At 45.5% G+C, this 25,470-nt stretch overlaps 3 protein-coding genes across 10 annotated transcripts in view; 2 read left to right on the forward strand and 1 right to left on the reverse strand.

Moving 5' to 3' along the window:
• ADCY3 (adenylate cyclase 3) overlaps positions 1 to 9,716 on the forward strand; it is a 72,106-nt gene extending 62,390 nt beyond the window's left edge. Inside the window, exons 12-21 of one of the 2 annotated variants that reach the window (XM_081068991.1) lie at positions 170 to 286; positions 2,048 to 2,304; positions 2,578 to 2,646; positions 3,933 to 4,014; positions 4,797 to 4,955; positions 5,418 to 5,564; positions 6,135 to 6,254; positions 7,196 to 7,319; positions 7,967 to 8,091; positions 8,719 to 9,716. In XM_081068991.1, the coding sequence (XP_080925117.1) occupies positions 170 to 286; positions 2,048 to 2,304; positions 2,578 to 2,646; positions 3,933 to 4,014; positions 4,797 to 4,955; positions 5,418 to 5,564; positions 6,135 to 6,254; positions 7,196 to 7,319; positions 7,967 to 8,091; positions 8,719 to 8,901 (1,383 nt within the window). In that variant the 3' untranslated portion in view covers positions 8,902 to 9,716. The remainder of the gene's footprint in view (positions 1 to 169; positions 287 to 2,047; positions 2,305 to 2,577; positions 2,647 to 3,932; positions 4,015 to 4,796; positions 4,956 to 5,417; positions 5,565 to 6,134; positions 6,255 to 7,195; positions 7,320 to 7,966; positions 8,092 to 8,718) is intronic. The other variant, XM_081068992.1, reaches the window with a different exon arrangement.
• Positions 1 to 22,366, reverse strand: part of CENPO (centromere protein O) — a 29,267-nt gene extending 6,901 nt beyond the window's left edge. Inside the window, exons 1-8 of one of the 7 annotated variants that reach the window (XM_081068994.1) lie at positions 22,004 to 22,137; positions 21,571 to 21,679; positions 19,810 to 19,979; positions 13,793 to 13,910; positions 12,771 to 13,030; positions 11,731 to 11,902; positions 10,815 to 10,971; positions 3,391 to 4,931 (exon numbers count right to left, since the gene is read on the reverse strand). In XM_081068994.1, coding sequence (XP_080925120.1) covers positions 10,838 to 10,971; positions 11,731 to 11,902; positions 12,771 to 13,030; positions 13,793 to 13,910; positions 19,810 to 19,979; positions 21,571 to 21,613 — 897 coding nt within the window. In that variant the 5' untranslated portion in view covers positions 21,614 to 21,679; positions 22,004 to 22,137 and the 3' untranslated portion in view covers positions 3,391 to 4,931; positions 10,815 to 10,837. Of the gene's footprint in view, positions 1 to 3,389; positions 4,932 to 9,671; positions 9,793 to 10,814; positions 10,972 to 11,730; positions 11,903 to 12,770; positions 13,031 to 13,792; positions 13,911 to 19,809; positions 19,980 to 21,570; positions 21,735 to 22,003 lie in introns of those variants that run through there. The other 6 variants (XM_081068993.1, XM_081068996.1, XM_081068999.1 and 3 more) reach the window with 6 other exon arrangements.
• On the forward strand, positions 22,138 to 25,138 carry PTRHD1 (peptidyl-tRNA hydrolase domain containing 1; the record flags this gene model as incomplete). Its single annotated transcript, XM_081069000.1, has 2 exons — positions 22,138 to 22,389; positions 24,234 to 25,138. 2 exons carry the CDS (start codon positions 22,138 to 22,140, stop codon positions 24,402 to 24,404), a joined length of 423 nt encoding a protein of 140 aa, XP_080925126.1. The 3' UTR covers positions 24,405 to 25,138.
• Positions 25,139 to 25,470: the final 332 nt, after the last annotated feature.

Consider the following 25,470-nt stretch of genomic DNA (forward strand, 5'->3'; position numbering starts at 1 on the left):
GTACAGAGCACTGGGATTCCTGCGCTCCTTTCTCAGCCCCTGTCCGTTTTGGTTGACTCACACACAAAGCACGACTTTTAGGTTCCTGAGAAGTATGGGAGCACCCAGGGTCGTTAGCATGTGTGTTCACAGGAGAAAAGGCTCTGGCCTGACATTCCATTCCTTCCAGGCCTTTCCCAAGAAGCTCGTGGCCTTCTCGACTTGGATTGACCGGACCCGCTGGGCCAGGAACACCTGGGCCATGTTAGCCATCTTCATTCTGGTTATGGCAAACACCGTGGACATGGTGAGTTCCCGCTGTCCTTGAAGGGCCACTCCCTGCTCTCAGTGGAAAAGGCTTCCGTATTGGCCAGCACAGGCAGCTTGTCAACCCTGTTCCTCCACCCTGAGACACAGGATTGCAGTGGCATTAGGCTCCTAAACACGTCCTCCTGGCCAAATGGGGGGGGTCTTCTCCCCAGGAAAACTCCGAGGCTGACTGGTTTCCCCAGCTCCTCGTTCTCCCAGAGTCCAAGAGCCCAGCACCACGCACCCCATCCTGTGCTAGATTCTTTACATACATTGACTCACTGAATCTTTATTACAACCCCAAGAGGTCGGTACTGTTAGCTGTACTTTGATATGAAGAACTCATGCTCTGAGAGGTTAATTCACTTGTTTTAAGTCACACAGCCAATAAGAAACAGAGTCAAGAACCGAATCTGGTCTAAATTCCAATCCTGTTTTCTCCCTCCGTATCTCACTGCTCAAGGAGCACAGTACTCGTAAGCGTTCTGTGTATCCTAAGCATTTCCGATAGTGTGGCTAAGAGCCAGGTATCCCTTAGGACCAGGGAGATAAACCTCTTCCACTAAAGGAGCTCTCCTGTTCGGCCTCATCCATTTGAACATGGCCAGACCTTCCTACAGCTGGGTCACTGGGGACAACAGCTTCAGAGCCCGAATGGCTATGGGCAGACAAAATCCTCTTCTCTGCTGTCCTCAGTTCATGAAGAAGCTGCATGTCCCACGAGGGGGTGGCCAGATGCTCTCTTGGGGAGAAGGGAAAGCAGTTGGAAGGCAGAGATCGACTGATTCAGAGCCACCATTGATTGAGCATTGGGGGCTGGGAGCTGTCACTGATGTCAGTCATCACGGCTCTAATTTTGTGGTATTATAGACACCCTTAAACAGCCCTACTTTTTTTCAAATATAATGTTGTTATATCATTTGATTCATTTTCTTTAATAATCTCAGCACAGGAAAGAACTCGGTGTGGAGACTTATTCAGGCAGCAGTATAGGTGACACAGCCTAGGGCCAACTGACCAAAAATGCACCTGGATGGAATGAGGAGCTCGAGAGTCTAATAGGTCCTGGGTGGCACAGTGCCCACAGTGCAGGGACAAGAAGCCCCAGGCCCCTGGCATGTCACAGCACACCACTAACAGGGTCACAGACACTACAGTATACCTGGAGATCTTGTCACCAGTGGAGGGTGGAAATCCAGGGAGGCAGGAAAACTTCACATGCTGGAATCCCATGCTGAGAACGTCCCCAAAGCCACACAAGCTCCAGTGGGTGAAAGTTACAAAAAGTAGGTTTGATTTTTGGATGCCCTTTCTACTGACTACATCTGCCCAGCAGCGGAACCGGGGACCAGACTCCAGAAGTGGACGCGTTTGTACAGACCGGCTATTGTCACTGGGCTGTGAGGCTGGTTGACTGGCCCTACAGCCCCTTTGTAATTGTGACGTGGGCTAGAAACCTGGTGACTGCACTCCTAGCCCTGGTTTTACAACTTGCTAATTGTGCTACTTTGGACAAGTCCAGCCTGAGTTTTCTATACAATGGTGACAATACTAAAAATACTCAAGTGAGATGATGGTAAAGCTCTTAGCAGGAATTACTAGCATTTGTCTTATTCCTTGGTAAATTTTCTCATCTTTTTCGGTGTTTCTGAGGGAGCTGTGGAAGTGGCAGCTGAACGTCCTCTGCCACAACAGAGCCTCCTCTGACCATGTCTGCTGTCCCCTTGCTCCCCGTGTGCCTCGTGGTCCTGGCCTTCAGCTTAGCTGCCTCCAGTACTCCACGGGACCCAACGGCACTGCAGGGATGGAGATGGAGGATGGCTGCATGGAGAACCCCAAGTATTACAACTACGTGGCCGTGCTGTCCCTCATCGCCACCATCATGCTGGTGCAGGTCAGCCACATGGTGAAGCTCACGCTCATGCTGCTCATCACGGGCGCGGTGGCCATCATCAACATCTATGCCTGGCACCCCATCTTTGATGAATACGACCGCATACGCTTTCAGGAACACAAGTAAGAGGGGATCTGGATTTTCTCCCTCCCACCCCCCAAGTCCCCATTTCAAAGTCATGGACTTGCACTGAGGTAGCTTTTGGTCTCTAGGGTTCATCAAAGGTTTGTATGGGGATTGGGGCTCATGGCTTCTCGGACATGTCACTGGTTGGCTGTGAACCTAGGAGAGACTCTCCTTTCCTGATGAGTGGAAGATCTGGGTTACCTCAGTGTTTGGCTGGGCATTAGCCTCTCATACCCAGATGGGGCCTGAGTGTTCTATTCTCTGTCCAGCAGCTTTCCTATGGTTGCTGTAGAGAAGATGCAGATATTCTCCACCCCTGGGCTCAATGGCACTGACAGGTAAGAGTGACTGCTTTCCCACCTGCCCTGCGTTTTCGGCTCCTTTCTTCTAGATAGATAGGGAACAAATACCACAGGCCAGAGTCCCATGGCCTCACCCTTCCAAAGGTACATAATATGGGATGTTCAAGTTAGAGTATTTCTATAGGAGGGCCGGAGCACGGGTGGAATGATTTTAGTCTAGACGTGGCCATCCTGGCCTGTCCAGAGTCAGAGAGTGAACCGAGAAGCCAAGTGGATGGTATCTGCATACACACGTAACTGGCAGGCAGGACAGACAGCAGAAGAGAGGGGGAAAGAACATTGCATTCAGACTAGAGGATCTGGATTCTTGACCTGCCCCAGGAATTCTCTGCGGGGCTGCAGGCAGCCCAGTTTTCCTGAGTCTGTTTCATCTCTCGAAAAGCACAGTGGACTAGTCCAATGTCCCGTTAGCTCTCAAGTTTGAGAATTTTATGATTCAGTGACTTGACTAGACCTTCAAGTAAGTTAAAAAAAATTACTTTGGCCACTAATAAATGAAAGGCATCCCAGTAATCAGGAAATGCAAATTAAGACCACAACAAAAGACCATTACACACCTACCGGCTGGGCAAGAATTAAGTATGATGATACCAAGTACAAGTGTACTCCTGATTAGAGTATATATTAGTACAAGACTTTAGAAAACTATTTGGAGTTATTTGAGGTAAAGTTGAAGATAGACCCATGACCCAGCAATTCCACTGCTACACATACACCTTAGAGAAATCCATGTGCGTCTATTTCCAGCATGTGTGTCCTTAGTCACACTGTTTATAACCACATATATACACAAACATCCAAAACTAAGAAAAACAACCCAAATTACAACAGTAAATAGGTATGTAAATTGTAGTACATTCATATAATACGATACAGTAATGAAAATGACCTATAGCTCCACATAAATATGGGCCGTTATAAGAAAGCATGTAAAACGGTGCCCTGGTCCCTTCACTGTGATGTTAGTTTCTCCCAATTCCCGCGCGGTTGCAGCTACGCCTGGGGTGAGTCAGGTGGTGCAGTGGTTATTAAATACAGGGGAGCAGCCCGAGGTGGGTTCCCAGTGCAGCCAGGAGGGGCCAGGATGGGCTGGCTGTCGGAGCCCTGTGATTTAGGAAAGCTTTACTGCCCAGTGGGGACCTGGACTTGACGTGAAGGCCCGTAAGGAGCTGGGATGAGTTTCTGGGGCCTGGGTGACAGGGAAGCGCACAACCCAGTCAGAGGGAATGAAGTCTGTGCAGCTGGATTCCTCTGCCCTGCAGGCTGTCGCTGGTGCCTTCTAAGTACTCGATGACTGCGATGCTCTTCGTCATGATGCTGAGCTTCTACTGTTTCTCCCGCCATGTGAGTGCCTGCATGCCCTCCTCTCCTCTCCTCTCCTCGTGACCTGTCAGGGCCTCCTGAGAAGAGGCCCGGATCTAAGAACCCGCCTCCTGAGGAATGCTGGTTTCCTTTACCCCACATGGCACATGACACTTCTCCACGTTCTGGTTTCCTCCTCAGTGATACAAGCAAAACAGTTTTTACCTCTTCCTCCTGATCTCCAGACACTGAAGGAAGTGTGGGGAGGGGCATCAAAGCCTGGATAAAATCTCCATTCCCTGGGCCAGGGGCTCACGGATCTTCACTCACCCTGACTCTGGGGGTCAGCAACACACTGGCCACAGAGCCAGAAGAGAAAGGGGGAGCTGCTGAAGTTTTGTTGGGTTAAAAGGCAAAACTGAGAGGGGAAGAGGGGACCAGGGAAGTATGTACACAAGGGACTTACTGCTCCATGTTAGCACAGGTGCCACCCAGTGGTTGGCAGGGGAAGTACAGCCTTCCGGTGCTGCTTGGCCAAACGGGGCCTGCTGGACATGGGGGCTCCGCCCTGGGCTAGGAGATCCCCACTGCTGCCACCACCCACAAGTCAGACCTGTAGTTACAGTAGGCCCCACACATTCATAAAGGTGCTTAGATGTGTGCTGTAACCGCAGCTGGAGGGCGGCCTTTGTGATGAAACGGATCCCAACTTCTGGGTCTTCTTTCCCTTGCCGTGTGGAACCCCTCCACTTAAGTTCCTGCTCTTCAGCTTTCCATCAATGACCAGCGTAGAGCATACACCTTGCCTATGCCTTTGTCTGTAGGTGGAAACACTGGCACGGACACTGTTCTTATGGAAGATTGAGGTCCACGAGCAGAAGGAACGTGTCTATGAGATGCGACGCTGGAATGAGGCCTTAGTCACCAACATGCTGCCTGAGCACGTGGCACGCCATTTCCTGGGGTCCAAGAAAAGAGATGAGGTGAGTGGCCTCCTGCTGTGTGCAGCCTGGAGCCGTGAGGCTGTCTTCATCCAGCTTCCTGCCGGGGCACGCCTGTGAACGCAGGCCTGCTCATGACATGGCACCGGGGCATGCTACAAATATTGTTTCTGGGCCACACATCTCCACGAGGCCCTGTTTCAGCAGATGAAACCTTGGCTAGAGCCCGCCTGTCTGTGTGACCTTTGCAAATAGAACGGTTCTTACGCCTTACTTCCCAACTCCGCTCTACCCTTTCTCAAAGCTGAGGCTGTTATAGGGGCTAGAGAAGCTAGTTTTTATTTATTCAAAGTTGTGATGAGAACTACTCTCTAATGCTTCCAAGTTGGGATAATCTGGGAGATGTGTCCAAAAAGCTGAGTGCAACTCTCATGGATGAAGGGTAGTCATTTGTGGAACACATCATTCGGTTTATTTCTGCACTTTGGCCCTGCCTCTTTTCAGGAGCTGTACAGCCAGTCTTATGATGAGATTGGAGTCATGTTTGCCTCGCTGCCCAACTTTGCCGACTTCTACACAGAGGAAAGTATCAATAATGGTGGCATTGAGTGTCTGCGCTTCCTCAACGAGATCATCTCAGATTTTGACTCCGTGAGTGCCCACCTTGTTCCCATTCCCCATCTGCCACAAGGCCGCTCATTCCAAATTATATCTTGGAACAGGCAGCAGAAGTCACATAGAAGCTGTAGAGTTACTCTAACTGGTTACCATTTTCCCCTGTAAACTCCTCCCTGTAATGTATGGGCTTCTGCAGCCATCTGGAAATGTTGGGGGAGTATGGGGGTGTGTGGTGGGGGAGATGGAGCCTGGGAAATCACCTAAAAACTCACAGGATAAGGACTGGCCAAAACAAGATCCTGAGGCCCCTCTGATTCCTCCTACCCTCAAGTTCCGATTCATTAAACCTTGATTGGGTAACTTACACATTGTGGGAAATGCTTTTACATACATGCTCAGCCACCCTAGGAGATTGACAACTTTATCCCAGTGTTAAGGTTGTAGAACTGAGGCTCAGAAAATCAGGAAGTTGCTTAGGATCATGTGGCAGGTAAGTGGCAGGAGCTTTTGTGCGGTCACTATCGACAGGGCAGTCTGGCGTTTGGTTGGCTCATTCATCTCCATGACTGCTGACACGCTTCTCTTCCTTGATACTGGCCTTAGCTCCTGGACAATCCCAAATTCCGGATCATCACCAAGATCAAAACTATTGGCAGCACCTATATGGCAGCTTCAGGAGTCACCCCAGATGTCAACACGAATGGCTTTACCAGCTCCAACAAGGTACCTAAACCACCCCGACGGCCAGTGATGGGGCTCTGCCTCCGGAGGCAAGAGACAGGCAGCCCACACCCAGCATGTGGTAAAGAGCGGTTACCCGAGTAGCTAACATTAAGTACGGTGGTACTTTGCAGGAGTCCAGACTCCCTGAGGACCACGCGATACAAAGTTAAAGCCGCGTCTACTGAAAGTGTAATGAGCAGACAGAGAATAGAACAGAATGCACACAGCCACTCACTACTGTGTACAGCTTAGGCCAGGCACAGGGTGCTGTGTGTAACTGTGGCCACGGCCCCTTCTGTACTTGCCTAAGCAGTTATGGAACAGTGAAAACATCCAGGCTGGGGAAGTGGTTTTGTTAGAAAAGGGACATCTTCACACCCCTCTGGCTGATGTCAGCCTGTTAAGTTAAAAGAGATCTGTGGAGCCAGCTCCACTTAGCTACCAGAAGAAGAAATGAGCTGTGGGGGCCCTGGTCCCGAGGGCTGTTTTTAAAACATTACCATTCTATTTCATCTTACAACTGCCATCTCCATTTTATGGATGAGGTTAAAGAAATATGCCTAAGATGGGTGATCACCCTCAAGTGCTTATAATCTAGTTAAGGAATCAAAATGAAGACAATCATCCCTAAATCTGAAGACCAGGTTCAGGCAAGGCAGTGATGAGACGTGACTCCTGCGTGGGTACATGGCAGACAGGAAGCAAACGGGCTGGGAAGATGTGTCCCCACCCCCCAGTCTTTCCTCTAGAGGGACCCTGTGAACTCTGTCACAGTGGACGTTGGAGCTAAGAGGGTGCTGATTCCCTTGTGGGAAAAAATGAAGACTAGGCCTTTGAAACCAGACGAAGGGACTGAGCTCCCGAGTATTAAGGAAAGAAGGTGACCGAGGGCTGCCATGGCCGCGGGCCCTTCATGCCTTCACTGCTGCTCTCTGGCACAGGAGGAAAAGTCAGACAAGGAGCGCTGGCAGCACCTGGCTGACTTGGCAGACTTTGCACTCGCCATGAAGGACACGCTTACAAACATCAACAACCAGTCCTTCAACAACTTCATGCTGCGTATAGGTGAGGTTCTAGGCTCGCCTGCCCCGTGGCAGGCTCCCTGGACACAGGGAACTCAGGAGGGTGAGAAGCTGAGAGAGACCTGAGGCATGTAGGCTGGGGAGGGCCTCAGAGCTGGAAGGGACCCTAATCCAGTCTCTTCTAGATGATCAAACCGAAAATCTGACAAAGTGGTCAGCTGTCCCTGCCCCCGTGTTTACAATGATAGCTCCCGTCTGAATCTGGCTAGGAAGTCAGTTTGTTGTCTACCTTTCCAAGGAATCTTCTATGCCTCAGTCCAACCTGTTAGGAGTTACCCACTATTGGGAATGAGGGGGTGGGAGGTGGTCTCACTCCTTCTGATGAGGTCACACAACAGTTAAAATATCAGGTATGTGTCGGAGAGAAACCGGGCAACTTCTGTACTGAGTAAATTAATCAGCATATTGTGAGTAGCTGACAATTTGCCAAGCACATGGTGAGGGCAGGATAAAGAGACATTTCTGCCCTCCAGTAACTTAGAGAAGCAAACTTAATGGGGAATATGTTAGATAATGAGGAGTTTTGTGCTAGGGATCGGGCAGGTGGCAAGTGCTGAGAGGAGTTGGTAGTTTCACAGGGTAATATAAGGTTTGGCATGTGGCCGTGCTACTGTTTCTGCCTCTACCCAGGCATGAACAAAGGAGGGGTACTGGCTGGCGTCATTGGAGCCCGGAAACCACACTATGACATCTGGGGCAATACAGTCAACGTAGCCAGCAGAATGGAGTCCACAGGGGTCATGGGCAACATTCAGGTACGTCTAGCAACAGAGCCGGGAATGTGCTCAGATCCAGGCACCGGCAAAACTGGAATAATGCTGTTTTGCCATGCACTGCTGTCTCCTTTCTGTTGGCCCCAAATATTAAGTCGGCAGTGCTCTCCATGAGAGAAATGACAAGACTGGGAAAAGATGCCTCTATCCTTAGCCTCAGTAGAAAGGAGAAAATACTTCAACCCCACCTGTAAAATGTATGTTTAAATTCTAGATAATAACATCCTGCCTCTTGGTATGAACTTTCTGACATCTTGTGCCTCTAGCAGCTCCCCCTGATCTCTATCCGCTGGGTCTGGCAGGAAATCTCCACAAAAAGGGGCAGAGGGGACAGAAGAGCAGGGAGGAAAAGCCCCAAACAGTCATGCAGCCACACAGGCGACCTGCGGCTGTGTGAGGAGAGCGAGCAGACTAGCTTCGGGAAAGGGGAGGGAACACCCCATGCTCTAGTGCTCGCCCGCAGGGAGTGAAGGGGGCTTGACCCCTGGGGAAGGAGCTACATACAGGTCGGCTGCACTGGGACCTGGGGATCATGTGGGGGTACCACTTGGGGAGCCTCGGTCTAGCTCACTCTCTAACCCCAATCTCTGCACTGTTCTCCCTCTGCAGGTGGTAGAAGAAACGCAAGCCATCCTTCGAGAGTACGGCTTCCGCTTTGTAAGGCGAGGGCCCATCTTTGTGAAAGGGAAAGGGGAGCTGCTAACCTTCTTTTTGAAGGGGCGCGAGAAGCCCGCCACCTTCCCCAATGGCTCCTCAGTTACACTGCCCCACCAGGTACTAGACAGCTCCTGAACGGCCTCTGTCCCACAGTAGTCCAGAGGGGAAGGGAGAATGGATGGTTTGGAATAATCAAAGAAAGGCCTTGGGAAAGGACCAATGATCAAGTCCCAACATTCCCAAATTGTTGACGTGCACTCTCACATAGACTTTAGATTAAAAATCTCCTCAAGCCTTCATTTGTTCGTGGACGTGTGAGCTCTGAGGGTGGCCATACTATGCCTCAGTGTGCCTGTAGCTTCCCCAGAGCGTAAGGGTCTTAGGTGTGGTCCTGGAGCAATCCTTCCAGAGCCCGATTCCCCCAGAGAGGCCATGGCCACTGTGAGCAGGAAGATATCAGGGGGCACAGATTTGCCTTGGCCGCTGGTAGCACAGGTGGGGAAGTCAGCTCAAGGTGAAGCGTGGCAGGGCGGGACCACCACTGGCAGATGGCGTGCTCCCAGCTGTAACGTGAAAGCAGTGCTTTTCATGCTGAAGAGAGCTCAAGCTGGAGACCTGCTTGTCTCCAGGTGGTCCGAGTTAAGGGAGACAGCCCTTGTCCTGATAATCTTGAAAGGTTCTTTTGGAACCCCTGTCACCTTAGTTACAAGAGCAGAAAGTGCAATATTTCCTTTACCTGGTGGGAGGGAAAGGGAATTTATTTCTGAAAGAAAAATATATAAACAGATCTTCTACATTTATATTTTTAACTTTCTGTTAAAAAACACTTTTCGATATTGCCTTGCCTTTTGAGCTCTTGCTACAGTCGCCTTTGCTACTGCTTTAAAAGAGAATTTACAGGTATTGATAAAGAACAAGACTGTTTTATTAAAAGCTTTCTTCAACTTGAATGTGATCATTGTGAAAATCCTGTTAATGCCGCTCCTCCGCGAAGTGCTCAGTGTTTTGCAAACTCACACGACATGCCTGGAAAGCCCAAGAGCTGGAGCTAAAATCTTTTATTTTGAAGCCGCTTTCCTCTAAACGTCTCCTAAATGGTGGTCCAAGCTGACCTGACCATTCCCTGTGCTCCTCCCAGAGTTCCCACATTCATAGTTTACTTCCTAGTCGTCAGGTCTAGAAATGAGGATGCCTGACCACAGCTCTGGGCCTTGGGCAGGAATGGCTGGGCAAACGGGGACAGGAATTGAGATGGCAGCACCTGTGAACTGGCCCCATGCGTGCTCCCTTCCCTTAAGCCAAGGGAAAGTGCCAGCAGATCCAAAGCCACAGTTCTAAGCAGAAATGGTACACTAGCTGGACCAGGAGTCAGGAAGGGCCTGCACAGCCATGGCCTGGAGCATGCAGGAGAGGAGATGGAGAGAGGCTCTCCTTCCCTTTACAGCAACTCAGGAGCAGACTTCTGACTATGCCTTTTTACAGTGGACTTAAGATAGTCAACTTTCTACTGAGATGGCTTAGGAAACAAAATATCAGATACACAGAACCCTGATTATTTTATCCATAGTATTTTCTCACACTGTATTCTTCAAAAGCGGTAGTCTAGAATACAATGCTCCAAGCTAAAGAGCAAACACACTTCCCTCCTGAACTGTAATGATTCATCTCATATGAACCTAGAGTGTTCTAAAAACTTTCTTTTCAAATGTCTCACATAGAAAACCGAGGTGGAATTAAAGCTTTCATAAAATGCCTCCTACTGCCCCACAAACCATTCCGATTTTCCGCTAAAACGTGTGGTCAAATCAGTGTCTCCAAGAAGAGGTGACCTTGAACATTCTAACAAGTGACCAAGCAGTCATGGAGAACTGTCCCCAAATGCTAAAGCCTCTGGACTCAAACTTGCCCTTTTACATCAAACTTGTCACTGATTAGGTGGCGGTCTGTCCTCATGGTGAGGACGTTTCCCTAGGCAGGGAGTCTGAGCCTTTCAACAGTTTTCAGTTCCCAGGACCTTGCTTGGGACTGTACAGGACTTGTTTACTCACTTTTTCCCAATGAAAATAGTATTCTAGTGGACCAGGCTCGTATCCAACTTTTCTCTTTGTGTAAATGTAGCAAACACTTGGTGCAGGGCCTTTGTACAAAATAGGTTCTCGTGGGATGCTCGCTGTTCTTCCCACGAGGTGGGTAGTGTGTCCATCCCTAAAAGAGACAGATTCTGTCAATCTCATCTTGTGCAATTGGGGGAATCAGACCCTGATCACTCACATTCTGGACCCAGGTAACTTTATTTTTTTGGTCTGAAGCTGAGAGAGGCTGGCCCTTATTGGACCAATGTAATTTTGAGACTGGAAACTTACAAAAGACTATGCCCAGAGAAATTGAAAACCTACGGTATGAAACCTGTGGCAGCTTCAAAATTTCCTAAAAACATTTTATCCTATTTTTTATTATTGCTCATGTCACATCACTGTGGTACATTTAACTGCAGAAAAGTCACATACAAAAAAATCTCTCAGCCAGCCACGAAAAATTCCCATTTAGAGAACAGTCTCTAGAGAGCTAACTGTATACTGACTTGTCATGTCTATTTGGCTTCACAGTGAAATGAGTCCGTCGGCTCTCTTCACCACAGTGACCCTATGACTCAGTCTCATTAGCTGTCTGTGTAAGAGGGGTCTCTAATGAAAACAAATTATAAGCTGAAGGAACATTGGCTAAGTTGGAAAGAACCAGGGAGGATGGAAAACTATGATTATGTTTACTACTTACAAAGAGGAAAAACTGACAGAAACAAAACATTCTTTGTACTTTACTGTCATTGTATTTTTCTGCTTATGGTACATAAACAGAAGAAAGTGTCTTAAGAGTTCCAACTGATGTGTTCCACCCTGTGTCATTCTATCTGACTAACCTGGCGCACGTTATACAATTGCTCCACTGAGGCATCCTTCCTCTTACCTTGATGAGTAACGGTGACGTCAGTCGGAAGGGTTACTGTGAGGTCCTTATACAGCAATCTGGCACAAAATGGGAAGGACTGGCCCCTCAGCTCCACTTTGTAAGTAAATGACAGCACGTTGCACAGTGAGTTTCTCTGCAAGGGCCCATCCAGAAAGGCTGCAAACTCACTCTAATGGAGGTGGGGATCAAAACAGACACACACAACAATTATAGCTCCAAAGGCAGTGACAAACTTACAAACACTGTCGACCAAAAAGTTTAGAGAAATAAAGGACAGAGAAAGGCCTGGAAAAAGGACTAACGATAAAAATTTAAGAGATAACCAAGAGTCAGTGACAGCCCAGGAAGGTCTGCAGGAAGCACTAAGTAAATGGCCAGGGGTTGGGGAAACAGGGGAGATACTATTTCTGCTAAGAATTTCATCGGCGTCATGTATGTGGCTAAGATGCTTTGTGTCTACATACATATACCAATTTATCTGACAAACAAGAGCTTCAACGTCATTCCAAATGCACAGAGCGGGAAATGCTAAGCTTCTAACAGTCACTTATTCCCTATTTGCATTCATTTCCTGTGTATTTATTCTTTTACCCAATCCTAAGAAAGTAGGGCAGAGTTTAAGCAAAGATGGACAGTATTCCTCTATTTCAGAAAACATAATTCTGCTTTGCATCTATACCCAATGTTCAACAAGGCACTTGGCACATAGTAGGTACTCTATCAATTCCTGTTGAATTAAAAATACGGCAACTGTACTCTACTACTTTGTGAGAGGAAAGGGTCAAGTATAAAACCTTGAGGACCACCGTTCAGGAGTGAATAATCCTGTAACCAGCATACATGCTTCAATATCATCTAGAGTTTTAATGGGAAGAGAAGAGGGTGGAAAACAGCTTATTTAGAAGTATTAGAAGGATAATAGTTAAGCTTCCGGCTCAGTAATGAAACATTTTAAAATACAACAGAAAACTTGTCCTTTTTTCCTTTTAAGCCTATCCTGGGCTCATAAAATGCTATGTGAAATTCCACACAGATACCTGAAGTTGATCTGCCTGGTACTTCCTCCCAGCGTAAGCATTTAGGTATTCGCAGAGACTGAACAGGAAGTGCTGAATATTAGTCTGTAAGTATTTTGCAGATATCTCCTCGAGGGGAATGAAGGCTGGAATCGAATGGTGATGTATCCGAAGTGGTTTCTGTATGACAAGGTCCACGAAATAGGAATCCAGCAGGGTCCCCTCAAAAGCAGTGTGGATACAAACACAGACCCCTCGGCTGGTCAGCTTCCCACTCAGCCCTGAGGCAAACAAGACAATACCTCTCAACAGCTGTTGGGCAAAGTCAGTATCTTACTCTTCTGCATCCCAGATGCTTCAGCACAACCTAGCACATACAGTAGGTGCTCAAATGTTCGCTGGATGAATGAAGAGCACAGACTCCTTCCTGTCACTGACTCGGGCTCACTCTGAGTTGTTAAAACCATGGAAGAATGGTGGAAAGGAAAAAACACCCTAAATATCAAATTACTGAGGAAGAGATTTTGAAATTTTCAATTTACCTACCATGTTTCCCCCAAAATAAGACCTAGCCAACAATCAGCTTTAATGTGTCTTTTGGAGCAAAAAATAATATAAGACCTGGTATCATATAAGACTCGGAACACTGGGTCTTATATTAACTTTTGCTCCAAAAGACGCCTTAGAGCTGATTGTCCGGCTAGGTCTCATTTTGGGGGAAACACAGTATTCTTTTTTTCTGAGTGTCAAGTAATTTAGGATAGTCCCCAGTTCTTTCCGCAATCCTCTTGCAACATAGATAATGGGGAGAATAAATCCCCACTTTAATGGTAAAACAGAAACAAGGGTTTCAAATTATTTGACCAGCGACACAATGCAAACCAGCAGTACAGGGTGACAAACATCATGAGCATGCCAGCTTTGTGTGGATGTGAGGGGGCAAAACCAATGCTCAAGAAATAAGTCCAGGACTAATAATATATCTAGCAAACTAACTCACTAGAGACAAGAGAACCAGACTGAAATGTCAGAAAAAAGCATACCTGTAAAACGATATGCCTGCAGAATGGCTTTCACATTTTCCCTTTTTCTTTCCCAAACTTTTTGCTCACTGATCTCCAAAGTTTGGTCAGGTTCAACACTGGTAGCACGTACTGCAACCTGCAAGATATGCAGCAAATAAAACTGGATAGAAAGAGGCACAACACAGTCTCTGCTCTCACTTAACGGGAATGAAGCTGAATGCAGACTACTATGTAATGAATGAAGAAATGCTACAGTGGTCTGCCAGTTAGTGCTGTGAATCCACAGGCAAGGAAGAGTCTTGTGGGTCACAGTGCTAGGACAGAAGCAGAAATTATGCTGCATTGAAAAACAATTAGGAACTTAGTGGGAATAAAGAATATTGTGAGAGGCGAAAGAAAAGGGTGTGAAGGAAGTCTAGGCTGAGCACAGGGTGAGCAAAACAACTGTAAGGAGGCAAGGCGAGGAAAGCTGGTTTGGGTCAGACCGCAGGCTTTCAAGTGTCAGGATAAGAACTACTGACTCTGAGATGGACACTTAGAGCTATGGCTCCATAGATGGTCTCAGACTAACCTTCCGAGAACTACACAAGCTGGATGCAATTCCAAAAGTAAGCACACAAACAGAAAATGGTCTGAAGACATTTGAGAATAACCAGAATAGCCAGATTGGTGATTAAAGCTAACTGCTCTGAGCTCAGCGAGGCTTTCCCTACAGCTTTTCCCCTCAGAGCATTTGATTTCTATCAAGACATATGGGCCAAATAGAAAGCTGCAGGCTACACTTTGCAGCAGTCTCACGGAAACAAAAATTGGAGACCAAGGTTACCAAAGCAGCCTTCCTATGGGCCAAGATCCCACAGAAAAGGGAACCCAACATTCTGCAGGCAATTTGCACCCCAGGCATTTGCCAATTCCTACGCTGCATGTGTGTGACTGGGTACTGAGAAACCAAACAGAAAGAACCTGCTAAAACTTCAAAAGCTAAGCAGATTTTGGCACAACAAAATTTGGAGTTGAAGGCCTGCCGAGGAGAGACCTGTCCCCAACACATTCAGACTTTCAACTGAGGGCCCTAGGGCCACACCCTAGGAGTGAGGGCAAACCAAAAATAGGCCACCTCAACTGAATGAAGGTGATTTGCCCATATACTACTTGCCTGTCAGGAAAAAATACCCTGAAATTCCCTCTGAAGGAAGAGAACACAGTATAGAATCCCTATATTTTTTTCGTATACAACACTTATCATTGAAAAGAAAACAAATCCTAGGCCCATTATGATATAAAATTGCTAAAACCCAAAGACAGAATCTTAAGAACAGGAAAAAGACATTATGTTCAAAAATTATGACTAACACCTGATAGAAACTATAGAACCAGAAGGCAATAGAAGGATATATTTAAAGTGTAAAAGAAAATAACTTCCAATTTATATCGCTATACCTTGCAAAAATATCCTTAAAAAAACATGGTGATAGTAAAATAAGGATGTTTTTTAACAAACAACAACAGAGAATTTATTGCCAGCATGCTTAACAATAAAGGAAGTACCAAAAGAAGCTACTTATGCTGAGGGAAAATAATCCCAGATGGAAATTTGGAAATGCAGGGTGTAATAAAAAGCATGGGAAGGGTAAATATGTATAACTCTAAAGGAAAAGTGACTGTATAAACAACAAAAATGTTTCAGAGTTTAAGCATGTGTGGAGTTAAATATACAACAACAGCATGAAAGGTGTGTGTGGGGGAGAAAAGATGTTAGAAGGTTCTACATGATCCAGAAAATCATAAAAGTACTAATTGGAAATATACACAAACAAACAAATGCATACTTTCTCTAGGATAACCACTAAACGAATGCTGAAAGAATGGATAATTAACAAGCTAATGGAGAAGTGGAATAATAAAAAATATACGATCATCATCTAAAATGTGGCAAGCCAGGATGAGAGTCAGACAAAGAACAAATAAGACAATAAAAGAATAATATGGTAGACTGAGATACAGATGTATCGGTAGTCACATTAAAAGTTCATGGACTAAATATTCCAACTGAAAGACAGAGATTGTCAGGCTGGATTAAAAACATCTAACTATATGCTATTTACAAGAGGAAGTAAACCTTAAATATAAAGGCACTGAAAGTTTATAAAGATAGACAAAGTTTACCATGCAAACTCTAAACAGCTGTAGTCTACAAGAGACTCACTTCAGATCGAAAGGGCACACACAGACTAAAAGTAAAGCGGTGGAAAAAGATATTTCATGAAAACGGAAACAAAAAGGCTGGGGTAGCAATACTCACACCACACAAAATTAGACTTTAAAACGAAGGCTGTAACAAGAGACAAAGACCCAGTAATCCCACTTCTGGGTATTTATCCAAAAACCCCCAAATGTTACCTAGAGGGGATGTGTGCACCCACGTTCACTGCAGCACTGTTTACAATGGACAAAATGTAGAGGCGGCCTGGGTGTCCATCAATGGATGATGGATTATACAGTGCTGAAGGTGGCTCGGCCATGGAAGGGAACGGGTTTTTGCCACCTGCAGCGGCATGGACGGACCTGGAGGGTATTTTGCTGAGTGGAGTATGTCAGACAGAGAAAGACAGATGTGATGTGATTTAACTTATACGTAGAATCTAAAGAACAAAATAAACAAAACAGAACAAACTCGTCGAGAACATTTTGATGACTGCCAGGTGGGAGGAGGTTTTGAGGGGTGGGTGAAAAAAGGGGAAGGCATTAAAAAAATGCAAATTGGTAGTTAGAAAATAGTCATGGGAATGTAAAGTAGAGCATAGGGAATACAGCCAATAATATTGTAATAACTATGTATGGTGTCAGATGGGTACTAGACTTATCGGGGTGATCACTTTGTAAGATGCATAAATGTCTAATCGCTATGTTGACCTGATACTAATACAATATTGTATGTCAACTATAATTGAAAGATAAAAAAATTATTTTTAAAAAGAGTTGTAGTTATACTAATATTTGATGAACTTGACTTTAAGGGGAAAAGTTTAACTCAACTGAAAAAGGAACATTTCATAATTATGAAAGATTAATTCAACCAGGAAGATATAATAATCCTGAATTTGTTTACACTTAATATACAGCAAAAATAGAATGAAAGGGAAACAACGTATAAATCCACAACCACGGTGGGAGATTTCAACACATGCATCCCAGTAACGGATGAAACAAATACAGACATGCGTTGCATAATGATGTTTCGGTCAATGATGGACCACATATACGACCGATGACCCCATAAGACCACAATAGAGCTGAAAAATTCCTATCACCTAGTGACATCACAGCTGTCATAGCGTCATAGTGCAATACATTACTCATGTGTTTGTGGTGATGTTGGTACAAATAAACCTACTCTGCTGCCAGTCATATAAAAATACAGTCCATGCAATTATATACAGTACATAATACTTGATAATGATAATAAACGATGTTACTGGTTTGTGTAGTAACGATTTATTTTGTATTGTTATTTTAGAATATACTCTTTCTACTTATAAAAAACGTTTGCTGTAAAACAGTATGCTATTACGCTGGCAGCAGCATCATACATCTCATGTTTATGTCTCCTGCTTACATCATTTTCTCTTGTGTTTCATTTAATCTCGTGCTGTTTTGTAAATTTAACATAGGTTAAGTGTAGTTTATGAAGTCTGCAGTAGTGCACAGTCACGTCCTAGACTTTCACATTCACTCACCACTTACTGACTCACCCAGAACAACTTCCAGTCCTATGAACTCCATTCATGGTTTAAGTGCCCAACAGGTGTACCATTTTTTATCTTTCATACTGTATTTTTACTGTATCTTTTCATGTTTAGATACACAAATCGTTACCATTGTGTTACAGCTGCATACAGTATTCAGTACAGTAACACGTACAGTTTTGTGGCCTAGAAGCAATAGGCTGGACCATACAGCCTAGGTGTGCAGTAGGCTACACCACTGAGGTTTGCGTTAAGTGCACTCTGTGATGTTCACACAATGATGAAATCGCCTAACGATGCATTTCTCAGAATTTATCCCCATTGTTAAGCGATGCCATGCCTGTAGAAAAGTCAGTCAGTGAAGCTATAAAACATTTGAACCCCATTTGGTCTATCTGACATAGGTACCACACAGTATCCAACAAATGCAAAATCCTCTATTTCACACCATACATAAAAATCAATTCCAGATGGACTACAATTCTGAATGTAAAAAGTGAAACAATAAAGCTTTTAGAAAGTAACAAAACACCCTTTATGAATTTAAATTAGGCAGATTAAAAGGAAATAGGAGCGGAAAGCATAAAATTCGGTTCCTAAATCAAACTTCATTAAAACGAAACTTTCTTTTCATCATGAGACACCAGTAGAGAATGAAAAGGCAAGCAACACTGTAAGAGATTTGTAATACATATACCCAACAAAGAACTCATATCCAAAATGTGTAAAGAATTCTACAATTTAATAAGATAGACAACCCAATAAAATTTTTGCAAAAGCCTTGAAAAGCATACTTCACAAGAGAAGATTTTGAAGTGTCCCATACAGGTACTTACCATTAGTTATTAGACAAATGCACATTAATCCACAATGAGATACTACTACAGTTCCACCAGCATGTCAAAATTTTAAAACTGACAGTAACAAGTATTGATTAAGATTCAAAACAATGGAAATCTTATACACGGTGTCCGGGAACGTGAAATTGGTACAATCACTTTCAAAAATGGTTTGGCAGTGTTTACTGAAGCTAATATGCATACCCTGTATCCCAGTAACTCTGCCAGATCTATACCTAATAGAAAAGTGTATATTTTTACAACAAAAGACAGGAACAAGAATGTTCTTCACGGCATTATTCTCAATAGCCCAAAGTGAAACAGCCCAAACAACCCAAATGCCACCAACAGTACAACAGGTAAATGAACTGTGGACTATTCATAAAATGGGATTACTATGCAGCAATAAAAAAGAATGATCACTACACAGATGAATCTCACATCAATAACATTCTGCTCAAGAAGCCACAGTATATACTTTTAACATTTGAAGTTCAAAAACAGGTAAAACCAATGTGTGACAGAAATCAGAACAGTGGGTACTTGGAGGGAAATGAGGAGCATACAAAAGGGAGACTTCTGGGACACTGATCATCTCTACTTTGATCTGTATGGAACCGCGTGTTTACTTTGTAAAAGGTTCTTCAGATTTCTGCACTTTATATATATTTTTACATATATTTTTTACTTTAATGAAAAACAGTGAAGGGAGAGAAGGAGGGAGGAAAACGGAAGGAAATGAAGGGGGAAGGCAAGAAAAAGAAGGCTGACCATATCCCATGGGCAATGAATGGTTATTGAAGGTCCTGGAGCAAGGAAACCAGGCAATGTTTTATGAAACATTTTCTTGGCTGTGCAGGACTCATTGGGGAAGTATAAATACCAGAAGAGAACCAACTAGCAGACTACTGTAACAATCCTGGCATCCAAATCACCTGATAAATATTTAGAACACACGTGGATAATATGTGAGCTATTGCAGTGGAGTCGGGAAGAAAGAACAAAGACAATCTAAAGAAAAATTTGACAGTTCTTGCTGGCTGGACCTGGCCTAGGCCGAAAACTGAAAAGAGGGAATAGAGAGAAAACTGGAAAGAGGGAAGGGTCAAAGTTTACCGTGAGGCTTCAAGTCTGGGTAACAGAAAAATGGCACTAATAACAGAAGTACCAACGACCCAAGTCAGGCTGAGACTGAGGTAGCAGGTTCATATCTATGAGGGCAGGTGAAGAGCCTATTAGGAAGAACTCGCCTGGGCCATCAGTAATGCCTGACAATTGTTAGCTGATATTGATATTAGCTGAGTCTCCACAGGTTTCATCATTTGAGGGATCAAGGACTGAAATCGATCCAGTAAGATCACAAGTAAAACGCAGTAAACAAATTTGCTCATTCCCAGATCATGTTCTTTACACCCTAGGAACGCCTGCCAACAATCACACTTCTACTCACTCTGGCTTGACGTTGTTTCACTTCAGACCTCAGTTTATCTCGCCGATTTCTCAATTTACGAATCTTGGTCCCAAGAGAGCTTTCTACTGCTTGAGCTCCCTGAGGCTCTTCCAATTTTTTACGGGATCTGTTCAGTTGAGTTTCTAGTTTTTCCAAGTGAGCTAAAACACCTGAGGGAAGTAAAAAGGGAGTTTCACAAGAAGCCAAGGATTTCTAACTCTGGCAATAGGGAGCATTTTAAGAAAGAACAGAAAGTGACGCTTTTTTCAGAACTTTGTGGCCAGCTAAATTGTTAGACATTGGCCACAATTTATAAAAGCTGAACTGACAACAGAAATCAAAGACTGGCATCGTTTTAGCCTGAATAGTGATGTACAAGAAGTCTGTAACCAGCACAAACGTCCAAAGAGATCATTACCTGAATATAGCGAATCTCAGTTATCCACGATAATGACCCAGAGGAAAGCAAGGTCACCAAATCCACCGCCTCTCAGAAACTCTTTTTTAAAACATAGAATTGTTTTTCAAATCGGGTTTTAGGCATGTTTTCTCAAAGTGCTAATGCATAACTCTTTGAAGCTCTGAAAAATTTTTGTAGCACAGGACTATAATGACACAAACTGAAGGGAACGGTCCACAAATATTACTGCGTATTAGAGAAGAAAACAAGCTCACCGCTGGACGGAAATTCAGAGGCAAATTTCGGTTCCCAAGAGACTGACTAAGCACCAATACAGGCATACCTATTTTTATTGTGCTTCCCTGTACTGTGCTTCACAGATGTTGCAGTTTTTACAAATTGAAGGCAAGACTCCCCCACCCCCGGCGTGTGCACACCACACCAGTAAAAAGATTCAACTCGCTTTACTGCAGAGGTCTGAAACTGAACCCGAAACACCTGTGAGGTCTGCCTGGATAGTGAAGGTCACGTTCTCATGATGCTCATCAACTCCAACAACAAAGTATTTGCTGAACACTCTCTACATATGAAGACGCTGCGCTTGGTGCTTTACTTGCAAAGCGTGTAAAGAATCAAATAAAACATGTACTGAATATTTCCCATATATTCGGCACGTGCTAAAATGCTTTGAGATGCATGAGAAGGATGATCTAATTTCCACAACCACCACCACAACAATACTATTATTCGTCTCTATTTTCCAGGTGAGAACACTGACGCCGAGAAAGGTAAGACAACTAGCCCGAGGCCACAACGTTAAGCGAAGAGCCTGGACTCAGACCCAGGTCTAAGCGACGCCGAAGTCACCGGCTGGCACTGCCTCTGCCGCAGGAGAATGGCCCCTGCATAAATGGCCCCCGGGAAGCCTGGGACGAGAGGAAAACCACCTTGCTGGCCCAAACTAGCTCTGGATAGAAACACAGCATCTAGCGAACGCCACCTCTCTGTTTACAAAGGGGCAGGGGCCTAGAAACATTCGAAGGAATTTCTCCTTGCCCCACGGTCTTCGTGGCCGACCCCCCTAAGTCTTCGGCACAGGAGTATATGGCGACACTGCAGGTTTGGTTCCAGACCACCACACAACGAGCCTTCACCTTTTTGCAGGCAGACGGCCTCGCCTCCAATGTGTAAAAACCGCCACGGCTGGAGCACAATACACGAGGGATGCTGTATTCCTGTTCGCTTCACCATCCTGCTCCCGAACAGGCCCGGTCACACACCACGAGAGGAAGGGGCTCGTTCGCAACCTGGGGGCCACCTGTGCACAGCAGTAGCTGGGGGGGGGGCAGCTCCGTGCATACCTCCTGTGGACTCGTCCAGACTGAAAGCCTTCTCAACTTCCATCTCCTCGGATTTCCAAGCGCCTTGCCAGGCGTCTGTCCAGGCACCGGTAATAAGGACCTCGATTTCCTCGCGGACAAAGGGAAAACGGCAAGAAAATCACTTCTGTTTACAAACCCAGAGGGTAGGGCGCACACACCTCAGGCACGCACCGGTCGGCCCCCGGACGCTCCAAGTGCCCCTGCCAGGACGCTCCTTCTCCCGACCGTCTCACCCGTTCACCGGGTGCGAGTCGGCGGTGCCACGTCCACCTCCCCACCCGTGCGCGCTCCCGAGGGCACGGACCCTCCGGTTCGGCCAGGTTTGCGTGCACACGGAAGGAGCTGTAAGAGGCCGTTCAGCCTTCCACCCTGGTCACGGACCCGTCCCTCACGGCATCTTATCCCCCGTTACCTCCTCTCCTCTGGCTCACCCAGTCCAGGGACAAGAGTTCGCGCCGTTCTCTCCTTCAAAACCGAGCCCAGCATGCTTTGCGTACCCACCGTACAAAAACATGGCAGCGCTCAGCGCCCCTCCCTGATCCCGGCATGCACCGCGGAGTATGCCAGGCCTTTCTGCTGGGCAGGAAGATGGCGGCACCTGGCGCAGAGCCGCAGGTCTTGGTACAATACTTGGTGTTACGAAAAGATCTATCGCAGGCTCCGTTTTCCTGGCCAGCAGGCGCACTGGTAGCGCAGGCTTGTCACGCAGCCACGGCGGCCTTGCACAAGCACCGGGACCACCCGCATACGGTTGCTTATCTCCAGGAGCTGGGGCGCATGCGCAAGGTGGTCCTCGAGGTGAGGCACCGGGCGGGGGTGGGCCGTGAGGACTTGGAGACCGGAAGTGGGTGTGGTCTTGGGTCTCAGGGCCCAACTTCGTGGCGTGGGAGCGGTGTTAGTAAGGAAAAGCCTTTAACGCCTGAGTTTGGGAAAGCGTTTTGTGGGGACTTAAGCTACTTCTTTGGCTGGGGAGGGCATCACTGTGAAGAGTGGACATAGGGTCCGTTATTAATGCTTCCCGGTGCATTCCTCCGATCTCACTGGCATCGCTCTTAGTAGATACCTGTGAGGGCGGGGCTGGCGGAACGGGACCTGTGCCCTGGGCCGGCCCTTCAATGCGCTGAAAATTATTGCCTTCCAGCCTCTCCACCCCCACACCCCTGGCAAAACCAATCCAGAAGGGATAATGACGTGGATTCCTAGTGCTAGTGAAGTCAAACTGAAGCAGTCACCTGGGTATGACGCCAAATTATTTGAAAATAAATGTGAACCCCAGTGTAAGTTGAACCTAGCATCAGAAATACCAGACACCAGGGGTGTAAAATAGCGTTGAAGTCCTTTTTGCAGATGGCCAGAGCTTACCCTTACCCTTTGTCAATTCTGTTGCCAGAATTGTATCTTAAGAAAATAATCAGATGCACCCAAAGAACATTGTACAAAGATATTCATAGGAGCACTTTGTAATAGTAAAAGATGTGGAAATTACTAAATTTCCAATACTAGGGATTGGGTAATTTATGCCCTTATAATGGATGATGAAACGCATAAGTCATTTTTTTGGAGAATATTTGGTTGGCATAGAAGGGTGCCCGTGATGTGAGGCTTGTAACTATATTCTACATAAAAAAAGATCCAAATTTTGAAAGGAAATTTCAGACCTATCCGGCACAGGTTTGACCCTAATTTCATTGAATCCTCACTACTACTAGGAAGTGTCATGTATCATCCTTGTTTTATAAAGGGGAAACAAAAGCCCAGCTAAGTCACATAACTTATCAAAGATCACACAATCAGTAAGGGGTAGAGTAAGTTTGGACTCACTGACCTACTGTGCTGCTGCCTGGTGCTGCAGGAGGGAGGGGAGTTCTCCAGGATGGCTCTGCCTGAAGTGCTCAGTAGATTGCTCAATTCCTGCATCCTCTAATTTGATAAAAACAAACCTCGAGTTATCTTAGCGGCTTCTGCCTTCATAGGCAAAAAAAGTACCTTGTGCCACATAACACAATAATTGTCTTTATTTTCTGAGTGATAGCTTTAATACTTCCTGTAACGGGATTCAGCATCTGATAAAGATGGTCAGAAAAAATTTCAGAAGGATGTCAGAGAATAGTATACCCTCCTCTGAGTTAACAAGTGGAACTATTGCAGCAGAAGGAAAATCCTAGGTTTGGATGGGGTAAGGTGGGAGGGGAGGAGGGAAGTGGAGACCACGTGATTTTAGAAATCCTTCCAGGAGTCAGCTCTTCAAGTCAGAGCTGGCTGAAGGATTAGGGATAGCTGTTTGGGCACCAGCCATAAGATAACTAGAAAATGTATAAAGCATAATTACTGACAATGCATACACCATCTCAAGAATGAAGAGAAAAATCTTCATTTTATAAACAGGAATATTAAACCCCTCCTCTTCTCCCTATGTCCCCACCCTCCACCTCCAGGCTGCTTTCTAAGTTCCTACCGAGATTGAATGGCAAATGGAGCGAGGAAGAAGGTGTTGCTTCTGGAAACATGCTCTATAGCTCCTTCTTTGGTAGACCTGTAACTCCACCTTCAGTTATGAGGAACCCCTCACCATACTTTTCCCGTTGCCTTTTGGCACTTCCTAAATGGGCTGTTATATGTATTCTGTGTTCTGCTCCTTGTAGGCACCAGATGAGACCACCCTAAAGGAGCTGGCTGAGACGCTGCAACAGAAGAACATTGACCACATGCTGTGGCTGGAGCAGCCAGAAAATATGGCCACTTGCATTGCCCTCCGCCCCTACCCCAAGGAAGAAGTGAACCAGTATTTGAAGAAGTTCCGATTGTTCAAATGACTGATGTTATCAGTTGCTTTGATGTATTTGAGTATCAGCTGGATCCAGAAACTACATGCTATCTATCCCTGAGCATCATGTACTCCTTTCAATGGTAACTCACTCTTCCCTTTAAATTGTAACAGTTCCTTGAGGGTCAAACACATATTAAAGTGGTCATTAATAAGTACTTCCTCTTGGGCAGCTGGCTGGCTTGGTTGGAGTGCAGTGCTTATGGCACCAGGGTCATGGGTTCAATTTTCCACGTGGGTGGGGGGGGAGGAGGGTTGTGCCCTCCACAACTAAATTGAAAACGACTTGACTTGGAGCTGATGGGTCCTGAAAAAACACAGTTCCCCAATATTCCCCAATAAAAAAAAATTTTTTTAAAGTACTTATTTTTAATTATTAGGTAGCTCAGATAGGGAGAGTAGGTGAACAACAATATCATCTATTGGTCATTGCTCAAATAGAAGATGGTTAGACTCCTATACAGGGGTCAAGGAAACACCCTTTCATTTTTGTTTGGAATAATAGTGTTCTTTGTCACCCGGATTTAAAACTTTGCCTTTGAATTCCTTACTTCTTATTCATATCCAATTATCAGATTCACTGAATCTAAGACATGGTGAATTTAAGATACACCATGATTTTATGTGCTAAGAAATGCTGCCAATCAAATTAAGACAAGCAATTAACTGTAAGATGTATTTTAATTTCAAAGATGTTGAAATATACATATTCATTTCTTAGATTTGATGAAGTTTATCAAGTACTACGTCTGTTTTCTTGTAGTTGCTGGTGCTGCCATCCTGATACAGGTATCAGGCTCTCTGCTCATCAGTGTCCAACTGGTCTCACCCCCAGCATATTCTGGTTACGATCTAGCAGTCGTTCTGCCATCAGGTTTATATAGCATCACTGAGCACTCTGGTCAGTATAGGCTCCAACTTGCCCGCGGAATAAAATCAGAACTCCTTAGCTTAGCCTTCAGGCCCTCACATTTATATTCCTATCTTTTTAGGGGAATCTTCTAGGCTCTTATCCAAACTTAATGTTTTGACAAAGACACTCTGGTGGTTGCCCC

Source organism: Rhinolophus hipposideros, assembly GCF_964194185.1.
Source record: "Rhinolophus hipposideros genome assembly, chromosome: 12".
NCBI lineage: Eukaryota > Metazoa > Chordata > Mammalia > Chiroptera > Rhinolophidae > Rhinolophus > Rhinolophus hipposideros.